The 20,694-nt window shown below is 43.4% G+C and overlaps 1 protein-coding gene across 8 annotated transcripts in view; it reads left to right on the top strand.

The window, feature by feature from the left end:
• The first annotated feature begins 1,808 nt into the window (after positions 1-1,808).
• si:ch211-285f17.1 (sickle tail protein homolog) overlaps positions 1,809-20,694 on the top strand; it is a 91,300-nt gene continuing 72,414 nt past the window's right edge. For 4 of the 8 annotated variants that reach the window (XM_054766324.1, XM_054766326.1, XM_054766325.1 and 1 more), the window contains exon 1: positions 1,809-2,867. In XM_054766324.1, coding sequence (XP_054622299.1) covers positions 2,549-2,867 — 319 coding nt within the window. In that variant the 5' untranslated portion in view covers positions 1,809-2,548. The remainder of the gene's footprint in view (positions 2,868-20,694) is intronic. The other 4 variants (XM_054766332.1, XM_054766330.1, XM_054766322.1 and 1 more) reach the window with 3 other exon arrangements.

The raw sequence follows: 20,694 nt of genomic DNA, 5'->3' as shown, positions 1-20,694 counted from the left end.
ACGAGGCGCTCCCCAATCCTAATGCTTATCTTGGCTATTAATCTGGCACTTTCATCATGTAGCATTTTCCCTCTTTGTGTGTACAAACACGAGGTTCGAAGAGTTGATTGGTGTTGTCTGTGGGATTGAGTCACTTGGAAGTGGTCGCCATAATAACTCACAGACTGAAAGGTCAATTACAGAAATACCACAGTGGCACTCTTGACAGCACACAAGCACGTCACCCTAATTAAATATCTCAGTTGCCCTTCTCTTTTTACATCATAAGTATCTAGAAACGAGCTTTGGGGTTTGCTTGTACCATTCCATGCTGTACGTTTTGTATGATTACATATTATGTACAATAAAACAAAACCGCGGCATCTTTTCACAGCTTTTCTAATTGAAAATCCTTGGTGTTACTTTTTTGTACCTGTTCTTGATGTTAAAATCAGCTTTGTTATTTTGTGTGAGATGCATTTCATAATCCATCACAGTGTGCACAAACAATCTTAAGTAGAAAAATGAAATTATAACCTTTGCTAAACTATGCTATTTAAAGCCTTTGAACGGAGATCTGTCTCTGTACTCTAAGAAGTGGCTTAAAGGCGGGGAGGCTTCCAGTCCAGTCCCAACACAGCGCTTTCATTTACTCCTAAATATATACAGTCCAACCATACTGACAGACTTTCAGTAAAACCTATATGCAGTCCTGGTCGTCCTTGTTTGACGTAATCTCTGGTAGCATGTTGCTAGAACAGCAGAACTGAGCCTCACCGGTGACGCACGCCTACAATCCAAAATGTTCCGATATCCAATCACACGCTAATGTCGCTCTCTATCCTCTTCTCGTTTCTCTCGCTTTCCAAAATCCGTCAGACATGCAGCAACTCCCATGCGGTCCATTCGAATCCGAATTTGTCATCAGTGGGAAATTATGTAGGTCAATCTGCTTTGCTTCATCTAAAGCCATTGAGATATGTGGCCATCATATTAATATTTCATATCCATACAGTCCTGATGCTTGTCGTCACTGTGTTGGGCAAGCTGCTAAAATGAGGAGGAGTAATGTGGAAACTGGATCAATCATGCACTCACAAGAGTGCATCTTTTTAATCTTCACATCCTCTCTTTACATTCGTCTTCAGTCACTGGGAATTTTCCCAATGTGGGATAAAAAGTTGATCTTATCTTTTCTTATCTGTGTTGAGAATACAAAGTTTTGAAGTTGAGCAACATCCACGGGGAAACCAAGGTCCACTTGGACTATTACTCTTTTGTAACGTGTTGCGTGGCCACGCTTGATCCCTTGGCAATCTATAATCCATTTTCTGGTGTCCAGTCCGTGAGCACGCAATGGTGACCCCGCGCAATGTGTCACATGCAGCATATTACACAAGTGTCAGTGGCATGGCGATGAAAAAGCTTCTGTCATGACCTGTGTGACCAGAGTTCATGAATTAGAGCCTCGGCAAAATGCACGTTTCCAATCCAGCGTTGGCCACAAAATCCTCTTTGGGGTGGAAAGTTGCCCGACTAGCGACATACTTTGTTGCGCTTGTTTGGCACTGATCACTGCGGTTTTGTGTGTAGGCCAAGTGTTCGCTCCTAGCAATTTGTCAAAGGAGCAATGGAGAAGAAGTCTGTGATCTTCTCTTCCTTGCCGCCTCTCCAACTTCTGCTTCCCCCTCCTTTTTTTTTTCTTGTCACAGCTGATGTTTTTGGGGCAGCAAATCACAGACGCACACAGCACACACGCATGGGCTCTCCTTTTGCGCTCTTTAATCCTCTGTAAATTCCACCCGCTAGTGAGGGGCATACAATTCCTGACTCGGCTAGCCGGATCGTCAGCTGATATGTGAGGAAAAGAGAGCACACTAAGCGGACTACAGGGACGAGAGACGGAGTGAAAGAAAATGATGAATGGAGAGAAGAGGGGGAGTGGAAGCAGCACAAGAACAACCCTGGGGATTGAACTGAAGCGACACCAAGCGTAGCGCTCACATCTGGAACAGCTTGAGCAGCTGCACCTGAAGGAGGACCTTCTCGTCTACCATTTTTTTTGTGTGACCTCTTTAAATTTCTATCTCTCTGGACGTCTGGAATGGTTACTTGCTGAGCAAAGACGAAGCGAAAGAAGAGTAAGTAGAAGAACAATACATTAACATGGAAACCAAACACACAAGGTAGGAATGACAAGCCTACACCCTTATCAGAATGTCAGTCAAGCAGTGCCAAAAGTTAGTTCCTTGAAACTTAGATTCTGTTAGTTTTGGCACAGCTTGTTCTGCCACTCCACAGGTTTATACATACACACACAGTTTGTTTTGGAGGAAGATCCCAGGAGGCCACGCCAGGAGAGGAGAACACCTTCAAAAGAGCTAATCATACCCCACCCCCTCCCCTTCACTCCTAAGGCTCGCCTTCCCAAAAGTGCCCTCCCTCCTTTGGCCTCCCAGCCTACCTGCACCAGTCACAACACGCTGGAGAGCCACCGAGAGCTGAGGGGATCTACAGGACACAGCCGCAGTCGCACCGACTGACCTCTACCTGGCTGCTCCGACGCAGGATGTCAAAAGCCTCCAGGCTGACACGGCCTCCATCAGCCGGGGCCGTATCCAAGCTGCCCTCCCCCAGAAAGGAATGCCCTGGCACAGCTGCTTTGACTGGTCAGGCCCGACTGCTTAGCGTGGGCGAGAAGCTGATGAGGGCGGGCACTGACAGTATGTTGACCAGACAGAAATCGCTACCGGCTGCCGGGCCTCAGGACAAAGCACAGAGCGATGCACTGGGCCCAGGTGAGGCGGGCCCCACCATGGAGTGCAACCCTCCTAAGAGCAGAATCAGCCTACCCAAAGCATCAAGACAGGAACAAGGCTCTGGACAGAGTAAGTCATTTTTGAAATATAACTTGTTTCTACTCATCATGGCACCAGTCCTCGCTAGAGTAGATACAGGTCAGATATTGTGTATGCTGAGAACAGTGACGTGGGTGAGGTTCATGGCTGGTGAGGCACAGCACTCCTTTGGAGTTTTTTAAAGGTTGACACAGGTTGCTCATTAGGAGGATAACAGAAAAAGAAGAGAATAAATAACTTTGGTTAAAAATGTTTTCAAATTGTTTTTAAATACCTCTTAATCCCATGTATTTATTTTTTATTAACTGAAATGATTACCTTTTACCTGCATATGAAGTATGTACCCTATACTTCTTCAGGAAAAGCTCTGTGATACTTTGTTGTAAAGATCTGATCACCTCCTGGTGAGCTTGGATATATAACCCTCCATTTTGGCAGTTACGTTCATTCAGTCATTCAGCAAGGCATGAAAATATCATCATTTGATTTGCTGTCCTGCTGGTGCTGGTGTTGTCTATGGAATGGCGGCAGCGACAAGCACCTTCCAGCTCACGCACACCCCCCCCTTTAGGATGTCGCGAGTATTGCAAGTACCTCCCATGTGACATTTCTGTGTATTTTATTGTCTGTTTAGCAAGAATTAGAAAGTCATGGAAGAAGTAGAAAGTCATGGTGTACAATAAATGATTCTTAAACATTATGTTATTGGCGACATGCTGGCAAACAGAAACAGAGAGGCGCCATGATCCAACTCAGCCGGTAAGCAGGCTTGTGCACTAAGCCGAGAAGAGACACCCGCGGCAGCCTTACTTAGGTTTCCGCCCTGTATTTCATCAGCAAATCAAGAAATTCATTGATTTTTACTTAAGAAAATGTTATTCTTTTTTTTCCGTCATCATGTCACCTGCTTCCCCTGACTGCATGTCACTGGCTGAGAAAATGTCAGCAACATTCTGGGAAAAGGTCTTGTAGCTCTCACTGTTGGTTGTTCAAGGTATTCCCTGCAGGGAAGGAAATGCATTTGTCAAGTATCTATTGTGTCATTATTAGCCTCAAAAACCACACTGGCACTTGTTGCTTCAGGCCCTCCTAAGATACTAATTATAATGGCAAGAGTAGTGTTTTGTTGAGTCTGCAGTCACAAAAATGGCATTACAGCTACTCAGCTAAAGGTCTAAAATGTCTTGTCAGGGGCAGTACAACTACCCCATTCATAAATGACTTCATTAAAATTTATGACGGAGTTTATTCTCTGGTAGAGGCTTATTCATTAGTGTCTCCTGCAGCCCTGTGTATGTTTCCCTGTGTTGCCATGGCACGGGTCTAACAACTGAGAGAGAAGTATTTGTCTCAAAATCTCTCTGCTCAGTGCTGTACTAAGGCTATAGCTGCGCTTGTGCCTCATTGGGACCCTGATTACAAAATTAGGGGGCTGTAAGATGCTGAAGAAAAGAGTCGTATTATTCCCTCTTGGCACTCTCACCAGACTACCAGCTCTGCAGGGTGCCAGGTTTTATGGTTGTGTCGGGTCGCACTCACATCAGGAATTTCAGCAAGTCTGCGTGTCGTATGGTCAGTTGATGTTACAAGTTTGACTGAAAGATTGGCCTTTTTTCACATCGTCCTGTCAGTCACTCTGAAAGAAAGCAGTCATGGAAGGCAGGTGGGTTTGGGCGTTAGGCAGTTGGAGTTGCAGGCGACAGAAAGGGGGTGAAGTAAAAGAGTGACAGAAGGAGGTCAGGAATGCGAGCAAGGCATGCTGGGAAATCAACAGGTCTTGAGCCGTGCCTGTGCATCAAACCCTCCCTGCGTAAAAGTGTGCTTGTGGGTTACAAGGGGGCATGTTTGTACTGGAAACCAGATGTTAGTTGTCTCCTCATGAATGCAAATAAGGACTGTGTCTCTTGGTAAAGGTCTTCACGGAGTACAGTGTTCCCACGTTTATCGCGGGGGATAGGTTCCCAAAATAGCTTGCAATAAGTGACATCTGCGAAATAGCCAACTTTATTTGTTTCGGTTTGGTTTGCTTTAGTTTTATTTGAACACGCATGAAGGTTACAATGGAATATATGAATCATCCTTTCACAGTTCCACATGTCCAAAACTCCACATGTCAATTATATTTGTTTTAAGGCTGTAACACCCCTCACAATACATTTTATGCACTTTTCTCAGACACCAATTAACATTTTCTCACATTTCTCTCCTGTTTAAACACTCAAAGTTCTCAGACTGTGCCGTGTCCTGGCGCCATTTGGCTGTAGCGTTTTTGTATCCTTGTTAAAATGTATTGCTCCTGCCGTCGTATTTTCCTCCTCCTGTACTACTCCTTGAACCGAAGATACATTTATTCCATAATGGCGGCCTAAATCCGGTCAGCTTCTCAGCTGTTTATTGGCAGTTAGCAAGCAGGTAGTTAGTTTGCTAGTGACCATTGACCAAAACAGGAAACAGCACAAAAGAGATTGATTGACAATTGTCAATCATTTGACAGTTATTGTTCCTAATGTAGAGACACATAAACACATACTGAGGCGAGGTGAAGCTGCGCACGTCTTCAACTTGCAGGAGTATACAACACCCTCTACTGGTAGCAGTAGTAAATACAATAATAGACACATACAACAGAGCGATGATAGATTGCTTGAATACACCACAAAGACGCAGAACACAATGCACATTCATACACTGTTAAAAAAATTGTCCTTTTAAAAATGAAGAGAAACTAGACATCAGGGACCAAAGATAAAGACACAAAGTTATTCAATCTGCTTTGTTGTCATTGTGCCATTTTTACAAAAGTCTAGTCCCTGTTCTTTGTCTTGTTGTATTTTGTCAGAATGCACATATGATCAAAACCAGTCACTCTGAATGGGATAAGTGGGATAGAAACTGAATGGACTGGATATGCTTTGGACATTGCCTGCAAATGCACTTCTCCGGTCCAGTTATGACAATCCCCCAGAGTGGGGCGTCTCTTCAAGGTGATGCCAGTTACAGGGCATGATGGCAGCTGAAGAAAAGAACTGCAGGTTCATGTAAAGGCAAAGACAATAAGTGCATGTGACAGGTGACATTTCCACTGTGTGAAAGCTTGCCAGAGGGCACAATTTCATACTTTACAGGAATTTTCCATCCTTAGGAAGTCAAATGAAAGGAGTCTAGGTCTCACAGGGAGAAGTTCATCATGCTTTGGTACATTTGAAACTACATTTCCAAAAGGCCTTATAGATTTACGTTATATGGACCTTGACCAGACATGCTGTTTCAGTATGACTTTTGTTCTTGCTCAACCTGAAAGTAACTTACCTAATGTATCATTATGCGGGCCCTCAGGTTATCGTGCCCCATCATGCAAGGATTTGCTCTCAACCCTGTTTCTTAAATGAACTCATCTTTTGCTGAGTGACTGATATTGTGAGTCAACTAAAGCAGCTGAGAACTTGCTCGTTTCTTACATAGCAAGATTCGTCACAAAGCAAGTCTTGGCACGATTTCATTAGAAGAGTCTTGCCGTTAGGCTGCAGAAGTGCTTCTTTGAAAAAGAAAAGGCCCGTCAGTTTCGCGTAATGGAATCAGTTAAGTATTGGAATACAATCACCAATTTCGTTGGGGTTGAAGTCAGGGGTCGGGATTACAGTAACTACAGCCTCCCTTTAACTTTTATGGTGTCATCCCTTTTAATGGCTCTGACATAACAACAGCTATCAAGAGTATCTTTCTTCAGCCTTGCTGGAAAAGTACAACAAAAGAGACCTTTTCAGACCTTTTTTTCCAAGAGAAGCTCAGTGAGTCATTAGAGAAATGAGATATGTGGCTTAATCGTGCCTTTGTGAACGTGCAGTCTGTGAGTTGATGTGACTCATCCCTCCAAAAAGAAACAAGACATTGGGCCACTGAGCAAGAAGAAAGAGCTTTGCTTGATGATTACTCGTGAGTGTCTACTGTAACGCCCCCCACGATTGTGTCTGCGCTTCCGGGGGTGTAATTTGGGGGAGGTATTTATTCACCAGTAGAGGTGATTGGCTGCAGCTGGATGGTAAAGTAAAAATGTAATTTAAGATCACCTTAGTGTTGACGTTTCACTTTTGAACTGAATTCGTATTTTCCAGTCTGAAACCAAAGTAAAAGGTCTCTGCAAGTGTAAGAAGCCTTAGACTCAGTCTTAGGTGACCATGTCTATCACTTTGCGTCTATGTTGCAGTATAAATTAGGGGCCCTCGATTACATTTGTCCAACGGCCAGAATTTTTCTCAGCAGACACTATTGGGATATTGGATTTTATATTTTAGCCTTTGTCATTGTTAACAGACTTACCTAATTACCTGTCCTGCAGCAAACCAGTAAAGTCTTGTCAGTAGAGTCTTGCATGCGTCATCTGAAAGTGCCTCCTTGGATTATATTCCTTGGAAAGAGTGTTTACTTCGGCTTGAAATGCTTTGGCAGGCCGGTTGTGGCCCATGTGCAGCCAATTGAGCACTTCTGGTATAAATCACCTTTAAAGGGGTCGTTGTGATTTTGGTACATGAAACTGTATGACATCCCCGTTAGCAACAGCGACTTACCCCGCACTTGGTCTATGTGGTGTATGTGAGGAACACACTCGCGGTAATACCGCTCTCCTTCTGCGACGGAGCACCGCGACCTTCTTGTTTACGTATGTGTTCCACAGCGGAAGAAGATGCGAGTGTCTTCATCACACACGGCAAAAGACAAACACAACATCCAGTGTTTTGTGAGACCAGATGTTTTTGAGAAGGCATTTTTGCGATGCAAATGTATTAATTTTTTGAACACATATTGTTTTGAGAAGCCAAACTCTTTACTTAAATGTCCTCAGCAACTAAGTGGAACTCTGTTGTTCATCACCAAAATCCGACTAGGACTGGATTTAGGAGACCAAGTGGGGGGTAAGTCTCTGTTGATGGACTACACTGCTGATGGGGATGTCATACAACTTCATGTCAAAAAATTTGAACTATCCCTTTAAAACACTTTGATGCAGCAGAACATTCTTTGCTTGTCATCTCAAGGTCTGCGTAACATTACTTTTCTTTTCGCTGTGGCCTTTTGAAATGTTAAGATCTGCAATCGCAGATGGAGACTAAAAATGAGCTCGGTGTTCCACTGGGATCCTCACATTAACCTTTTATTTTTGCAAAGGACTTTCGTCTGTGAACATTATTCATGCGTCATATCAAAGCTCAATGATGCACATGGGCTTTTCCATCTTTTCCGGGGGGGAAAAAATGTAAAATGTGTTCATATCACTCTCTGCTTGTGCATCACTTTGCTCCACTTTATGCAGATCCAGCGTGTATCCATTGACGCACAGCTTTCTCATCCAGAGCTTTCACACAAGCAGGATGCATGAAACCAGGTGTGTGTGTCAAGATTTATCCCTGTCGCATTGCACTTTTACCGACAACAAATAAAAGCGACTTTCTGCCCACCTTTGAGTCTCTCAAGTGTGTGACAGCGAGCAGGCTTCTCCGCTGCTTCAGACAATGTTTCCAGCTTGTTTCTTCTACTCATCATTGTGGAGCTCAATAGCGCCCCCCAGCTGTGCAGGTGAAAGAATTTCACACTGCTGATTTGACTTTAATATACTGTATGCTCGGTTGGGTGTTCTCGTCAGCGCATCATGTGACGTCCATTCGTTTTATCCCTCTGGGTACGACTTGTTCAATTAGGCCGTGACTAAGAACTTCACTTTACTAACTTTTACAACTTTTAAACACTAACATGGTTTTGATTCGCTACTTGTCGATCGCTTGGGCGATGTTAAGACACGAATGCTTGTCAACGAGACAGCCGAGACGCATCAGTGACGCAGCAGTTCAGCTCGGCTGCAGCGCTAAGCTGCATGGGAGAGAATGTCACAGCATTTGGGATTACTGCTGTGCTGATGTTAATAGACGGAGATTTAATGCTTTGAGAAAACTGGGATATACACAGCAGTGCACACATTCATTTATTTGTGGCAGCCACAGATAGATTTCACGCTACATATGCAGAAATCACTGCAGATGGGAGTTTTCTAAGACTTTGATATTAGGGCTGGGGATCTCACGGTACCTCACGATACAACACGCTTACTGATACATGGCTCACGATAACAGTGTCTCGATATGGCAACAGGGTGAAACAAAACCAAAAATCGTTTCACACTTTATATTTTGCAACATAATTTCACCATTGGGGGGCGGCATGGTGGTGGGGTGGTCGTCTCCCAACCTGAAGGTTGCAGGTTCGATCCTCTGTCCTCCCGTGATGGTGTCGAAGTGTCACGGCTGTGTCATCAGTAGGTAAATGTGCTAGCGGTGTCAAAGCGCCTTGGAGATGGAAAAGCGCTTACAGTGTTCCCTCGTTCTATCGCGGTTCACCATTCGCTGTTTCGTGGAATGTTTTTAGTGCTTCCTTTTTTTATTACAGCGTATGAACGCTATCACAGGCCTAGCATGGCCCTTTGAGAAGAATTGCATTGTGGGAAGTTGAGTGTCTATCTCTTCCCTCTCTCGTCTGTCTGCACCGCCCATTGTTTTCTGTGTCCTGATTGGCTGCAGACCATTGTCAGTCAATCTCCTTCCTGCTGTCCTGCCATGTCTCCTGTGTCATCGCTAGCTCGCTTGCTTGCGAGCTTGTAAATGAATCTTTGTTTCGTCTGCAGCAATATGTTTCAACAAGGATACAAAAACGCTACAGTACAGCGGAACGGCGCCAGGAAAAAGGCACGGTCACAGGAGTGAAATATAAGTGAGTGACTTCATTGTTTCTTGTGTTGATCATTAAGGTTGATCATTAAAATTCAAACAAAGGTTTGAACATTTTTTAGAGTGTTTAAACAGGAGATAAATGTGAGAAAATGTTAATGCCTGTCGTAGAAAAGTGTATAAAGTGTATGGTGAGGGGTTTTACAGCCTTGTAAAAGTTTGTAAGTTGACTACTTTGCGGATTTCACTTATTGCGGGCTATTTGGGGAATCTGTCCCCCGTGATAAACAAGGGGACACTGCACATGTGAAAGGCCATTTAAAAACAACAATTGTGCTGTTTTAGTGCAACATAACTGTAAACTCTGAATGCGCAGTCTTTTTTTTCAAGTCGATACTGACAACTTTTTGCTTCGAAAGACCGATAACCGATAACTTTTTATATTTATATTTAAAAAATTTTGATTTAACTGTAGTTTGTGCAAACCTGGAGGTAAGAAGGACTCAAAAAAAAGTTGGATTTGACAAACCGAACCTGTAGGTTTGTTGTTACCAAATATGATGACTTCACTATTATTAAGTGAAATAACGGCAGCTCAAAAGCGCCCAAACGCTAACCCACCCACAGCACAGCACAGGTAACCTCACCTCATTGGAGCTTTTTTTTAATGTTATCCCAGTCTTACTGTGCACCCTTACTGTAAGCAGGATATTTTTGTGACACTATTTCAGAAAGCACAGCATCTCATGTCTCTGTCTCTCAAGCAGATCAACTCTATGAAGTAGAAGTTTCCTTTAAGAAGTAAAAAAATATTTAACGTGGTATCGTAGAAGTGACGTAATCACCGTAAAGAGATAGAAAGTGACCCGGATGGGGTTGAGCTGCGTGAGGACAATGTTGACAATAAAAGAAGTAACCTAAACACACGTCTCTTGAATGAACAACACAACATTTTGCATTTGAATAGAAACATGGAGATTTATGGTATTCTCTGAGAGGCTGGTGACGAACGAGGTGGTTGTGCATGTCCGTCGTGCCGCTGTGAGACACTTCTTACATACTGCAAAGTTCTTATCCGGTCCCGTCCACACTGTAAAGCCAAAGTGAGTCCACACTTTTAATTTAAACCATACTGGTGCATCTTTCAGTTGAACGTCCAGCAAACTTCACAGCCTGAGTCCACCGTGGTGCCACATTGTTTCGTGTTATTTTTCTTCTGTGCCTGCGCCAAATTTTCTCCCACTTTCGCGAGGAGCACATCATGGATGACAAGTAAAACGAGGACCGGTGAAAGAAGTTTATACGGGCAAACGGCAAGAGCGTATCGATAATCCATCATAAGGTTAAATATCACGATAGTTCGATATCGATATTTCAGCACACTCCTAATGATGTTTTATGGATGTTCTGATTGTTACGATTGGCGGTTAATGCGGAAGTTGGACCCCAAAGCTTTTAACCATGAAAGTGGAAATCACATAAAACACAGATGACAGAAATGTTGCTGGGAAAAAAAATAACGTCTTTGTTTCCTCCAAGTCTTTCTTGCTGTGTGTGTGCTGAGCTATTCCTCGTCCTCCAGGCCTCCAGGGATAATGATACGTGTAAGAAATGTAGTGTATTTGCCACCATAAAGGCGAGGATTTAGTAAGTCAGAGGAGCAGCTCAGCACCGTGAAGGACATACTTTAGCCGCGCAGCTTGTTGCTCAAATTTGCGTGACAGGCCGGATCCCTTCATCGAAATACGTTCCTGTAGGCCACATTTATGTCGTATATGGTTTAATTCTAGTGAGCAAATGGTGCCAAATCTTTAAAAAAAAGTGCCAAACTGTGTTGAATTTTTTTTTTTTTTTGTAGTGGCACAACACAGATAAATAAATAACTGGGAGACCCTGCTAAATCTTTATTTTATTTTGCCCATCATCCACAATCCTCATGTGAGACATGCACACACATCTTCCTCTTTTCTGTGCTTTCTAAACAGAGAAAAACTAACAAGGCACATTATGGGATTCACTTATTTTGACTAAAGTCCTCTATTAAAACACCTCCAAAAACCTCTAACAAAGTTTTATATACATTCTGGGACCGTGTAGTAACAGGCACATTCATGATAACATTTAACATTGACAGTATTTTGCCTTATTTTGGTCCTTTTAACATGACCAGAACTTTCATCCTGGACCCATTGATTTCACAGAGCCTATAGCAACGATTGCTACTTCCATCAACAACAGTAGTCACTTACAATGTCACTGGGATGCCAACAGATGGGATGCTTTATCTTTCAAGATTTGTGCTCCCTGTTGAACTGGTAAATTCAGCATAGTAATGCCGAACCCAAACAAGCATCTAGCTGAGTCTTCCTCGCTATGTTGAGAGCCAGTATCCACTGCTTCAGTCTGTCCGGATGTTTAGTTGGTAGCGTGTGGAATCTCAAAGTTGACCAACTTTTCAGCTAATTGATGAATTATTCGTTATTGATTTCATAACCTAGCATTAACTTTTCCAAACTCACCGTTGATGCATCAGCAGATCCAGTAGCTAACAGTATCTCTGGGTAGTGGCCAAAGGTGTTGTGAGTAGCGTTGTGAGCGAGGTGCTGTGTCACTACGCCAGAAAAGTAGTTATTCGGTTTTCGCGCTTACGATAACAATGTAATGTCGTTGTAGCTTGGTTAATCTGCAGGTCACTTTATGTAAATGGGACTTTTTTTTTTTGAGGACTTTATAGTCGAAATAGGGGAGTCCTTTTCCGTGCGTTGTTAGCTGCCTCGCGCTAGCTGTTTTTCTCTCTTTAGATTGCCCAGAAAATGGAAAGACGTGTCTTCATGTCTCATATAAGGATTGTGGATGAAACTTGTAAAATGCAGGATGGAAGTAAAATGTTGACACAATTCTTGTACCGAGTGTGTCATTTTAAAGTGCATGTAAAGGTAAACAACTTGACTGTACAGTAATCTTTATTGCAGATCAGCTCGTCTTCTTTTTGCACTCTTTGCGCTGCCAAGGAGAAAATACTGGAGGTGTTTCTCCGCTCTGCATATTTCAAAAGACATTTGTTTGTTGTGGTGTGATTACAATGAGCGTTACTCCCATCAGGAGCGAGTCATGAGGGGCAGCCTGCTGATTGAAGCGACAGCTGGCTGGTAATTTGACGAGCAACCACAATTTGATCAATTATTCATGGCTGAAACATTCTCCGGAGAAGCAATAAAGGGAGTTATTGTTAATCCACTAGTGACTTAATTCTTTATATGCAACCGACATCTGAGTTAGCCATCGCCATAGCAACAGTACGCCATCGCCTATGGAGACAGCTACTATGTTTTAATACATTATCTAAGGCATTCAATAAATGGCTCATTATTTTATGTCACTCTAAATCCATTCTACTAAAACCCGTAACTCTTAAAATGCCCTAGAAAGCACTGAAATCTGCTGATGAAGCAACCTAAATTAGACTAAACATGCTATTTTGCTTAATAGACCACACATCTCTATGACAGCGTCAGTACACTTATTGCCTGCTGGGTTAAAGCAGCAGCCAGCTCGATGAGACTGTGTGATGATTTCTGTACAGTTTATGAACCATTGCCAGATCATCCTCACAGTGCTAAAGTAATTGAAGAGTTTATGTGACATTTTTGTCATATTTGTATAGTAGCTCCGTTGCCGTCAGCTTAAACTTTCCAGTCTCCCAGAGAAAAGATTTTGAAAGTGGCTTTTGAAGCAGGGAGGTGCTGCTCTCCAGGGCTTTGGATGATTTGTAATGATTATGCAAAGGCAGCATTCTCTATAGCAGGGGTCTCAAACTCAATTTCACTGGGGGCCAGTGGAGGTAGAGTCTGGGTGAGGCTGGGCCGCATCAATTATTGGGAGTAGGGCAGGGAATCCCAGGGTACCTCACGATACGATACAATTCACAATACATCCATGTGATAACACCAGTTAGTTCAGTGTTGGTGTTTACTTGCCCCTGTAAGTATGGAAGTAACACTGAGCTTGTTGCGGGCTGCAGTTGCACTACTCTTTGATGTCCAGTCATAGGCCGCAAGATACGATTGATGGGCCGCTAATGGGCTGCGAGTTTGAGACCCCTGCTCTTTAGCAAGGGTCCCCAACCACAGGACGCTTTCAGGTGCAATGATAAAAAAAAAACACTTAAAAAAATACATTTGTAAATAACTACATTGAATTTAATGTAAATGCATATCAATATTGGAAATATGGGCCATTTTTTATTTAAAAAATAATATACAGTCCCATTACTTTTTGCATGTATATGTTGTTTGTTGTGAGTGGCGCCCCGTCCCACTTTGTTCGATGGTCCTTGAACGCTCGGCTTTGTAACAGCATTTATACACTGTAAAAAAAAAAAAAGCACTCAAAATTGCACTAAAAAAATCTGCGAAACAGCAAGTCCGTGAAAGGTGACCCGCAATGGAGCGAGGGAACCCTGCAATCTTCTCTCTGAAACACAAACTCCAGGTTCCCACTGGTGGATGGTGGGTCTGTATTCATTTTGTGCCTGTAATTTGATGCTACTGTCTTAGTTTTACACAATACATACTAAATAAGACACATTAGATCACTACAATGTTGGAGGCTCCGCTCCCAGACCACTGCTCTATGGGGGGGGGGGGGGGGGGGGATCTAGGTGGATGCCAGCCAAGGCATTTTAGGGCTTTTTCTCCCTTCTCACTCGCTTCATATCAGTTGGATCAGTTTACCCTACAAGCCAAAACTAACAAGGTCCAAAACAAATTTGGAAATCCTTTTTGTTGCCATCTTCATGCATGATTTAACTATACACTGCAGACGTTATACAGTCGCGTACCCCTTCAGACATTTGACTTGAAGCCGTGTACCCCCGACGGTGGCCTAGTGGTTAGCATGTTGGCCACGCAGTCAGGAGATCGGGAAGATCTGGGTTCGAATCTCCGTTGGGCATCTCTTTGTGGAGTTCTCCCCATGCGTGGGTTTTCTCTGGGTCCTCTGGTTTCCTCCCACGTTCCAAAAACATGCATATTAGGAATTGGCGACTCTAAATTGTATAGGTATGAATGTGTGAGTGAATGGTTGTTTGTCTATATGTGAGACAGTCCAGGGTCTACCACGCCTGTCGCCCGAAGTCAGCTAGGATAGGCTCCAGCATACCCGCGACCCGAGTGAGGATACGTGGGATAGAAGATGGATGAAATATTAAACATGATTAATTGGTTAATTAATTTTATAGTAAGTAATTCTGGTTAAAAAGTATTAAGTAAGTATTGGTCCTACATATCTTTTATTTCAGACGGTTGTTGGGATCCTTCCCTATGAATGGGTTAACTTGAGCTTCACTTTTGTCATTTGCAATCGCTGTGATTCAAATCTGCATATTAATTTGGTACCAAATTGAAAGAGAAAGTTGAACAAACATGATAAGTAGTACAAAAGTACAAAAATACATACAATCGGCCATAAAACCTCATTTTCAGGGGACTCTCTACTCTCCCATCCTGACACGCACATACTGTACATTGACAGGTTTTCACAGTGCAGGGATTGACCAAGCATTAAAAGTTAAACCTTCAACACTCGTAATGCGCAACATCATCTTCAAACTTACTTACTTATTCATATAACTCACACAATGAAGAGCTTCATGCCGTGTCTCATTCCTTCTTTCTGCTATGCCGTTCGCTTGTGCTATGAGGCGTTCAGGTGCGCTCGTAATTGTGAGTGTCACGTACCCAGAATGACAATTGACGTACCCCACTTTGGGAACATAGTAAGACAATTATACGTTCTTTCATTGTAGACATTATTAAGCATCTTAACATTGATTTGAGTTGCCTTCACCATCATGCTCAGATGACGGTTGAAGCGTCTTCTATTAAGTTTTTATAACCGCCATCTTTGACAGCATGAACCTGCTGTGCTTCGTTCCCTTTTCAGTCTGCTGACATTTGTGTCGCTGAAAGGCAGCCATCTGTCAGTCGTCACAGCCTTCTCAGTGAAATGAGTACGGTTTTGTCTCCTCCAGTGGGCACAGGTGGCTCTTTGACAGCGTGGCTCCCTCAAAAGGCACACTTGGCAGAGGCTGAGGCACCGAAGTGAAGAGCGAGAGGTGTACAGTAATCAGCACCTGCTCAAACCCAAATATGTTGATTGGCTTCGTTGTTTTCATTGTATGAGAGGATTAACTGGATAACTTGTACCTGTTTATTGCTCATGCAGGAAGAAAGTGATGCTGCTGCATTTCCTTCAAGACCACGCAAATATTGTACCCACATCCCTTTTATGGGCTCAGTGCTCTGGGGCGCCATATTTCTCTATTGTGTTATCATAAGAGCATATGCAGAAAGCCTCCACAGGCGCGCTCAACCCACAGAGGGAGTGACAGCGCATATTTCTTCTTTTCATGTTGCTGCTGCTTTATGGTGTTGTGTGCATCTGAGCCCCCAAAACAATGAAGCACATTTACAACAGTCCACATTGCGTCTGTCATTGCGCCTGTGTGCACCAGAGGAGAAGGTCTCTGCTGCTCCGACATGTGGTGCCCAGACTAAACAGCAAGATGAATGTTTCCTCAGTGCGACCTGGCAAAAGAGGCACTGCCGTCAAACGAGTGGCTCTACTGACTCACATTCAGGGGACAATCAGAGACTGTTTCTGGAAAAAAAAGATGACATGTGGATAAAAAAGATAATGTGAGTGGCTTTTTTGGTTTTCCATTATGGCCATTACCACCAGGATAATTTTGGTTCATTTCACGAGGCCTTATTTTCACTGTTAAGCACATTTTCTGAAAGTCTACCTGCGGCCTATTCTTTTCCATTGGCAAAAGGGTACTAGCACGTACTATTTCTAGCAAGTGGCTGCCAAGTGTGCACACACATTCTGTATTTTTATCTATTATTAAAATGAGTGGGTATTATTTTTAGAACTGCCATCAATTAAAAAAATAAGCCTTTGCCCCCTTGAGGGCACATCCACTTCACACTTTTCACACATACTACATTCTCAAAGGTCACACAAGCACACACACACACACACACACACACACACACACACGCACGTACAACATAATCGCTTGGATATTAATGGGTAGATGCTTTTCTAATAACCTAAAATATCTGCTAGTTACATTACTAGTATATGACCAACATTGCCTTTCTTTTTGTACAACATTATTATGAGAACCTGTTCTAAATATGACACAGTTGTCATAGGGTCAAAAGTTTAAGACCAGTTGAAAAATTGAAAGAAATTATATTTTGCGGTGTTGGATCTTAAGGAGGTTCTAAATAGAGCTTTAAGATCCGTGACAAGGAACGCAGTTCCACTTAGTTGCTGGGGCCATTTAAGTAAAAAGTTTGGCTTCTCAAAACCATATGCGTTCAAAAGAGTACTACATTTGCATCACAAAAACAGCTCTTCAAAAAAATCAGACCTCACAAATCGCTTGGCGTTATATTTATACCTCCCGCCGTATCCCTGCACACTGCTGCCCGTGCATTCTTGTGTATGTGATGAAGACACTATCATCTTCTTCTGCAACGGCGCGCCGCAGCCATCTTCTTTACGTGCGTGCTCCACAGCAGAAGAAGATGCATGTAAGCGGAACTATGTTCCTCATCACGGATCTCTGATTAGAACTGGGCTCACGGGACCAATTGGGGGGGGGGGGGGGGGGGGGGGGGGGGGGGGTAAGTCACTGTTGTTGCACTACACTGCTGGATGTCATATGACGTCATGTCAAAAAATCTGAACTATCCCTTTAAGATAGGGGTGTGCATTGCCTATTATCTGGCGATTCGATTCGTATTGCGATTCTTAGGTGATGATTCGATTCAATTTCAATATATCCCGATACTTAAGTGCAAGACAATTATTGCGATTTTTTAAAAAATATATGATTCTGGAAACAACTAATGACTAAACTAGTACACATTCAAAATAAAATTTGTATGAAATATTTTAATATCTGAAATGAACTGTATTTGAACGAACTGTATTTAACAAGGTGCGGACAGTGTTTTAGGTTTCAGTGTTGGGAGAATTGTCAGTAACTACCACAGGATTTTTTGCGCTTACGCCCCAATCAGCCACAACTTCACGCGGCAAAGCCGCAATATTCTCTCCCATGTGACTGTCATACATTGGACGTGTTTGCAACACATGAGAACACATCTTCCACATGTCGTCGATGTGATGCGCTGTTACTGTCATGTATGACTCGGTGGCCCTGGAATTCCAGACATCACATGTTAATGCAACTCCCTCCGCAAATTGATGATCATCCAGCACATCGTTTTTTACTTCTTTGTACAATCGGGGCAAAGCAACGTCAGTGAAGTGTTGGCGGGACGGTATGGAATAACGGGGCTGAATACAGTAAATGAATACAGTGCAATGAATACAGTACCCCCAAAATACATCTTACGTCTTTTGAATCGTGCGACGTAATTTCGCGATATATCGCTGAATCGATTTTTTTTAAACACACCTGCTTTAACAGTGCAAAATGTATATTCTTGCAATTTTTCAACTGGTCTTAAAATTTTGATCAGGAGTGTACTGGCAAGAGAAGTAAAAGCCACAGAGGTGAGTGTCTTGAGGTTGTTCTACAGGTCACAAGGTGTTAGCATGGTGCATTGATGAAGGTGTTGACAACGCCAACAAAAGCTCAGTGTGCTCCTGTCAAAACCCCCCCTCCCACACGTCACCTCTCACCCCGTCTTTCTGCACCCTCACGTCTCACCTCCATCCCCCTTTTTGCCAGGAAAGAGGGGTCTGGTTGTTGAGGTTTTGGCGAAGAGATGGCGGTAAAGGCACTATGTGTTTGGAGCCTGAGGGCCACCACGGCTTGAGCCTCACTGTGGTTTGTAACAACAAGCCCCCGCCCCTAACTCCTGCTCATTTTTGCATGTGGTTTACTTCTTCATTACTCTGCTGATACGTAATGTGCACACACACAGCAGGCATGTACATGTGACAATCCTTTCCCAACAATGGCTGAGCAAAGCATCAGGAGGGAGGGGGGCACAGCGTGTTGGATGACCTGATTGGAGCATAAACAGCAGCCCAGGAAGTGCTGAAGTGAGAGCTGAGAGAGAAAGGGGGAGGGAAAGAGGGAGTGGAAGTTGGGAAAGTGTGCAGTTCTGCCGGGAGAGAGCGAAAAAGTTTTTGGGACTGCCGCTGTGTCATCAAGTTGCTGTCACCGTGTTTGCTTGACCTGCTTTTTAAAAAGGAAACAGAATCCTAGAAAGCAAAGGTGAGTGCTGTCTCTCTGCTGCATTAGTACGTGTACAGTATCTACATCCACTTTAGAATCTTTGGGCTGGAAGTTGTGCAGACTCCAGTGCCTTTGCTGTCATTTTAAACAGCATTCCCTTTGTAGTTTGTTGTGGTCTTTACTGGTGCGTAGCTTCCATCTGCCTCTGAAAGCTTGTTTTGCATCGCTGTTTTTTTGCCCTGAACTGAACTGCAGCCAACCATTCAGTAAAGCACTAGACTGGGGCCGTCTAATGTGTGTGTGGCTGTGTCTAATTAAGCTAAAGGGGCTGGGGAGGGGGCAATGAGGCTCTCAAAGCTGTGTGCACGTCCTTTTAACAGCGTGTATTTCTGTCCCTTCTGTTGCATTCATCATCTTATATGACACATAATCATCACCATCATCATCATCACCATCACTCGGTCTGACAGTAATGGGTGACTGCGAGTCAGGCTTGCATGAGACTTGGTCGTGTGTAAACAGACAGCAACATTTTCCCATGGGGAGATGCACACCTTCTTGCAAACAGGTTTATTGCAGGCTCGAAGACATCAGTCCTAACAGGTGAACATATGAGGAGCTTGTGATGTCCTTACCTGAGCGCTTTGCTGCTACAGTTGTTGGTGAACTAGCTGGAAATATCAAAATCTGCTTTAATTTCTGCATCTAGAAGACTGCACTGTAGATCAAATGTCATTACTAGGGATGTCCGATAATATCTGACTCCCAATATTGGCATAAAAATGTAATATCGGTCAACATCGGTATTGTTTTTTTTCCCTATAATGAAAGCCAATATAGCCATGATAGATACCTGAATACTTTTCACCAGGAGATGGCGGACATCTCTGTAACTTCAATCTGAGCGGCATTTCTGGGTGTGTTTCTGTACAGAGTTTGGGAGTTTGAGGCCCCGTGTGCAAGCGGCAGCGAGTGCGCTCGCCGTCGCAGTTCGTACCCGGCGCGTGCTTAAGCCCTTGCTTTGCTTGTTCGCGTTCAGGGTGGCAGGGCGTGGTGAGTTTTCGGGGTACTGCTGGTGGTGGGGGGTGGGATGGCGGTAATGCGGAGGGGCGCAGAGGTGGCGGCGGGTGGACGCGGTGCTGGACTCATCGGCGGAGGGTTTTGGCATGCCCAGTCGCGGGTCATTTTCGGCTGTTTGCTTGCACAAGTTGTGCAGTGTTGCTTGCGCCCACGTCGACAAGCTAATTGTTGATCCTGTATCCATTGGCTTTGCAGCAGATGTGTGTTGAGATGGATAGATAGATAGATAGATAGATAGATAGATAGATAGATAGATAGATTTGTTTATGCTCTGAATTCAAGGTACCTCCACATTACTGAGCTACTGCTTATTCCTTGCTGACTAATTCTTCCACCGCAGACGCTGTTGCTTCGACTGCAACCGCCGAGCTTCTGCTCCGCCCCTCCTCCGCTCCGCAAATTCAGTGTGTATTGATATCAACAATATGGCTGGTTTTGATATCGTGCTTGTAATAAATATTGATATTTTTAAAATATCGATAGATAGATACTTTATTCACTTCCAAGAGGAATTCACATTTCCAGCAGCTCTGCAAAAATGTCATAATTAGCTTAATCACAAAATAAAACAACCAAGCGAAGGCATTAGAGATTAGAAAAATAAGAAAATAGAATAAGAATAAATAAATACGGAACATATCACGTAAAATTTGTAGTGCAATAATACATAATAAATACTAATAATGCATAATAATAATAATACATAGACCAGTCCAGGGTGTACCCCGCCTCTCGCCTGAAGTCAGCTGGGATAGGCTCCAGCATACCATCGTGACCCTAGTGAGGATAAGCGGCATCGGGAATGGATGGATAGAATAATAATACATATTAAGGTAAT

This window comes from Dunckerocampus dactyliophorus, chromosome 21 (genome assembly GCF_027744805.1).
Source record: "Dunckerocampus dactyliophorus isolate RoL2022-P2 chromosome 21, RoL_Ddac_1.1, whole genome shotgun sequence".
Classification (NCBI taxonomy): domain Eukaryota; kingdom Metazoa; phylum Chordata; class Actinopteri; order Syngnathiformes; family Syngnathidae; genus Dunckerocampus; species Dunckerocampus dactyliophorus.
The sequence above is the reverse complement of the archived record's forward strand: the minus strand, read 5'-3'. Positions and strand labels throughout refer to the sequence as shown.